The sequence below is a fragment of the Rutidosis leptorrhynchoides genome, chromosome 3 (assembly GCF_046630445.1).
Source record: "Rutidosis leptorrhynchoides isolate AG116_Rl617_1_P2 chromosome 3, CSIRO_AGI_Rlap_v1, whole genome shotgun sequence".
In the NCBI taxonomy this organism is placed as follows: Eukaryota; Viridiplantae; Streptophyta; class Magnoliopsida; order Asterales; family Asteraceae; genus Rutidosis; species Rutidosis leptorrhynchoides.
The window spans coordinates 623,691,136-623,696,726 of NC_092335.1; the positions used below are offsets into that span (position 1 = coordinate 623,691,136).

The 5,591-nt window shown below is 32.2% G+C and overlaps 1 protein-coding gene across 1 annotated transcript; it reads left to right on the forward strand.

Moving 5' to 3' along the window:
- Window positions 1–1,423: 1,423 nt before the first annotated feature.
- On the forward strand, window positions 1,424–2,103 carry LOC139898962 (histone H2A). Its single transcript, XM_071881765.1, has 2 exons — window positions 1,424–1,692; window positions 1,852–2,103. The coding sequence occupies exons 1-2, from the start codon at window positions 1,483–1,485 to the stop codon at window positions 2,092–2,094; spliced, it is 453 nt and encodes a 150-aa protein (XP_071737866.1). The 5' UTR covers window positions 1,424–1,482; the 3' UTR covers window positions 2,095–2,103.
- The last annotated feature ends 3,488 nt before the right edge of the window (window positions 2,104–5,591 follow it).

The following is a 5,591-nucleotide window of genomic DNA, read 5'->3' on the forward strand; positions in this document are numbered from 1 at the left end:
CTGAACGTTCTATGGTTCTGGTATGAGATCGGTTGATCAAAAGTTCGCTACATGGATCAAAGAAGTTGCAATTTTAATTATCAAACTCTATTTGTAACAAAAAGAAAGAAAAGTTGTCTATAAGATAGAAGAATAATAGAAGAGAATGTTGAAAGACCTGAGAATTCGAACAAAAACCCTAAAACCACTATAAAAACCATAAATAAAAACCAAGCCTTCTTTACCTTTCTCGCCTAACGTTACAACCCAAATAGAGATGTTTTTCGATAGTTAGTGACGTTTATATCTTTTCAATTACTTAGTTAGTGCTCGCGAGGCAAAAGCTCAAGGCAAAAGCTCGAGCTCATTAATCACATGTTAGTTAAAAAACAGTTTACCTACAAGTCACAATTTCATTCATTAAAGTTATAATAATCCGTAATATCCTTCAACTTTAATACTTGAAAATAAAATAAAACCTAACCGTAGTAACAATATAATTCATTCTCATATAAGCCGAATACAACAAAATTTAACATGTAAAGAGTAAAAATGAAATGTAAACAAGATTGCAAAACTTTCAAATAAGCGAAACCAATTTAACCATGCCAAATCTAAAATAACCATTTATAAAAAAGATCACAAAATATGTTGTGAAGATTCAAAGTTTAATAAGCCATATACTACGTATTAATGAAAATCAAATGACATCAAGTTATATACTTGTAGATTGCAAGTTTAAAACAAGCTTTTCAAATAATATAAAGTAACATCAAATAATATACTTCTTGATTGATGTCATCCTTAAAATAATACAAAAAAATATACCTTCAATTCAATGGTTTAACATCGGGCAATATAATCACTATAAATAATAAATAATGGGTAATTCCTCCTAGAAAACAAATCAGTAAATTAATCGGTACATCATGATGTTATGAACACATTATTATTTTGATTCAAACTCTCAAAATCTAAAAAGTTTATCATTATGCTCAATTTATTTGAAAGCTACAAATATATAATTAGTCTTTTATTATGTTCTAAATTTTGTCCCGAAGGTATCATCAATTTTCAATTCTCTTTACTAAACAACAATAATAAAAACATTGTGTATTTTAATCAATAACATCATTTATTATTAATTATTAATTATTAATATTAATTATTAATTGACTTGGTTAAAAATAGCGCAAATTTTTTAAAAAGCTGAATGAAAATGGAAAATATCCATTTAGGCGGGAGGTCCAAATTCATCCCCCAAATTTTCAAATAAAATTCAAATGTTTTAGGACGTGACCTCCTATTGGTCCATATCTATTCACACGGATTACAGATCCTTTCCTAATCCAACGGCTGACATTTACAATTCAACAATCCGAAACCTTCCTCTCGTAACTATATAAATTAACACCACCAAAACCTGATTTCACCACCAACCAAATCAACTCTTCACTTATTTATTTTCTCTCCAAATCCAGATTTTAAGTCAGTCACAAAAAAATGGACGCAACCGGAAAAGCTAAGAAAGGTGCCGGAGGAAGGAAGGGCGGCGGCCCAAGGAAGAAGTCGGTGACTCGCTCAGTCAAAGCCGGATTACAGTTTCCGGTCGGTAGAATCGGTCGTTATTTGAAACACGGCCGTTATGCTAAACGTGTTGGTACCGGTGCTCCGGTTTACCTCGCTGCCGTACTTGAATACCTTGCTGCTGAAGTAAGTTTTCCGATCAAATTCATATCCACACACATGTTATATCAGATCTGTTTTTGTGAACTAGGTTTTTAGTTTTGCTTTTCTGTTTATTTAATTTTTTTTTTTTGTTTTGTTTTTGGAATTTAGTTTTATTGAATTTGGGTGTGTGTTTGGTTACAGGTTTTAGAGTTGGCTGGGAATGCAGCAAGGGATAACAAGAAGAGTAGAATTATTCCAAGGCACGTGCTGCTAGCAATCAGGAATGATGATGAACTTGGAAAACTATTGGCTGGAGTAACAATTGCTCATGGTGGTGTTTTGCCTAACATTAACCCTGTTCTATTGCCTAAGAAGACTGCTGCTGCTGCCACAAAAGAGCCTAAGTCTCCATCAAAGGCTGCAAAGTCACCCAAGAAAGCTTGATTAGCTAAGTAGAGTATATTGGATGTTGTATGATGTATTTGATCCCTAATGAATGAAATATGCTTGTTTTGTTCCATTGATTTTACATGGTAATATGGATAAAATGTTGTTACAGCAACTTGTTAATTTAGTTAGGAGTATAATTAACAATTAAGTCAATTTGTTAATATGGTTCACCTTGAATTCAAAGAGCATCAAATTAAACAATTAGGTTCTATTGTTACATTAACTTAACATAATTTAAAAGAACTACATTCATGAGCATAACTTTAAAAGTAAAGTCGCATTTGTTATGTATTATGAGTAAATGCAATAGAATTGCACAATTAACAATTACCTCCACTGTTTGCAGAGGAACCACATAAGTGAACTAGTAATCTTTATGTAGAATGCAACTGACTTATCTATTAGATTCAATATCGAGATTAGAGTTACATGTTTATGAAAAGGTGATACAACCAGACATAACCGTGTTATACTAACTCACTAATCACAATCTCTTGGTTTTAGGTTATGCAGATAATTGAAATAAAAATGATACAACCAACTCAAATTTCAACCCAAAATTAAAAAGGCGTTATAAGACGATACTCCTTACATAAGAGAAGCGAGAACCTTGAGGATGCGTGACTGATCGAAGCATATTTTGCTCCAGTATTAAGAGTAGACTTTTTTAGTCCCGTTTTTATTTTTTTTATCAAGTCTAGTTGTTCTAATGTATGCGTTGAATCAGTGATCTGTAAAAAATACTACTACGTAATTTTTTGTTTTATGTTTTGAATGATCGTTAGAATGATTAAAATTATCAAATTAACCAGTACATGAGGCAACTGAAGGTAGTTATGTCAGCGTCCGAGTTTAAGGGGGTTGTTTATATTTTACTTAAGGCAGTGATCTGAATTCTGAAAGGCAGTGATCTGATAAAGATAACAGTATGGATAAAAACAATTCTTTAGTTACTTAATTCATACTTTCAATGGTACAATGCCTAATGATTTTTGGATTTATATTCTATGTATAAAAGAAGTAGACCATCTATTAGATACAAAGCTCGATTTGCGATGATGCATTTACACGCATACAACAACACTAGCTATACCACAAGTTTTTTACTCCACAATATGGAAACATAAAACAACAAGTTATTTGCTATGAATGAAACGTTAAGGAAATAATATGAACAAGAATATGAATAACTAAATGTGTTGGATTGATTTCAAATGGTTACAATCATATTTTTATATAGAGGATTAAAGCAAAATATAATCATAACACACCAACAACTAGACCCACTAGTAAAGTTAGATGACAACTAATATACATGTTAACACACTGATATGAAAACTAGCTTACATGTGAACACACTAATATGACAACTAGACCTAATAAAACAAGATAAAAGACAACTGGATTATGCAAGTATGTCATAAAAGACAATGTCAAGTGGCCAATAAACATCTTAACCATTAATTTGGTCAATAATGGCCTAAACCCTTTTGGACAAGTTGAGCAACTTGAGCAATAAAGTCCAAAATCAAGTTGCGCAAGTTAAGCCACTTGAGGTGTGCACTATATTTTAACACTCTCCCTTAGTGCAAACTCCCTATCAAAACTCCCCAACGCCTCTCGAAATTCCATGAACTTGACTTTCATTAGAGCTTTAGTAAAGATGTCAACTACTTGATCATTTGTCCTTACATTTGCTAGCTCGATTTCCCCGCTAAGAACCTTTTCACGAATGAAATGATACCTCATTTCTATATGCTTAGTACGAGCATGAAAAACAGGATTTGAAACAAGTTTGATTGCACTTTCGTCACATTTTAGTTTGACAACATAATCTACTTGTTCAAGTATGTCACCAATCAATCTTCTTAGCCAAGTACACTCTTGAGCTGCCATAGTTGCAGCTATGTATTCCGCTTCCATGCTAGACAAAGCAACAACATATTTCTTCTAGCTACACCATGAAATAACCGCGGAACCCATACCAAGCTCTCGGAGCTTGTTTCAAGCCATAAAGAGCTTTCTTCAACCGGCACACATACTCTGGAAATTGATTTGAAATGAACCCAATAGGTTGTTCCATGAACACCTCACGATCAAGCTCTCCATATAAAAAAACTTTCTTCACATCAAGTTGCCACAATTTCCACCCTTTGTAAGCCACTAATGAGATTATTGTTCTCGCGGTTACCATTTTAGCCACGGGGCTAAAAGTTTCTTCATAATCAAGCCCATAACTTTGACAAAGTCACGAGCCACCAAACGAGCCTTGAACCTAATAATGGTTCCATCTGAGTTCTTCTTTAAACGTTACACCCATTTGCAAGTAACCGGTTTACATGCTTCCGGTTTCTTGACAAGCTTCCAAGTTTCATTCTTTTCGAATACATCAATTTCCTCTTGCATTGCTTTTCTCCAATCCGGAGAATATTTAGCTTCTTCATAACATGTTGGTTCTTCGGCTAAGCCACCTGAAAAGAAACAAGTTGTGACCGTATTCACCTCATAGTCACTTAGATGTCTTGATTGTCTCTTTTCTCTTGTTGACTTTCTAACTTGAGTTAGTACTTCTTCACTAGGTGCCTCTTCTTGAGTTTGAGAAACACCATCACTCTCACTTTCTTCTTGAGTGTCGAAGCTAGAAAACATAAATTTGTAATCTCTATTTTCTTCACCATTTTTGTTTGATTCAGAAAATTGAGAAGACACCTCATCAAATACCACATCTCTTGAAGTGATAAACTTCTTTGTTTCTAGATCCATACTGTAGTGACCCGAACTTTTCCATGTTTATATATATTAAATGAAATTGATATTTACATGATTAAGTGTTTCCAACATGTTAAGCAATAAAACTTATTAAGACTTGATTAATTGGAATAGGTTTCATATAGACAAATGACCACCCAAGTTGACCGGTGATTCACGAACGTTAAAACTTGTAAAAACTATACGATGACATATATATGGTTATATATATAGTTAACATGATTTTTTTATAAGTATGTATCTCATTAGGTATTTTAACAATGAGTTATATACATAAAAATGAGACTATTAAATTAAGAAACTCGAAAACGATATATATAACAATTATCGTTATAACGTCTTACTAGGTACATATGAATCATATTAAGATATTGATACACTTGGTTAATTATGTTAAATGATAAGTAAATATATCATTAAGTGTATTAACAATGAACTACATATGTAAAAATAAGACTACTAACTTAATGATTTTGAAACGAGACATATATGTAACGATTATCGTTGTAACGACATTTAATGTATATAGATCATATTAAGAGATATTCGTACATCATAATATCATGATAATATAATAATTTAAAATCTCATTTGATATTATAAACATTGGGTTAACAACATTTAACAAGATCGTTAACCTAAAAGTTTAAAAACAACATTTACATGTAACGACTAACGATGACTTAACAACTCAGTTAAAATGTATATACATGTAGTGTTTT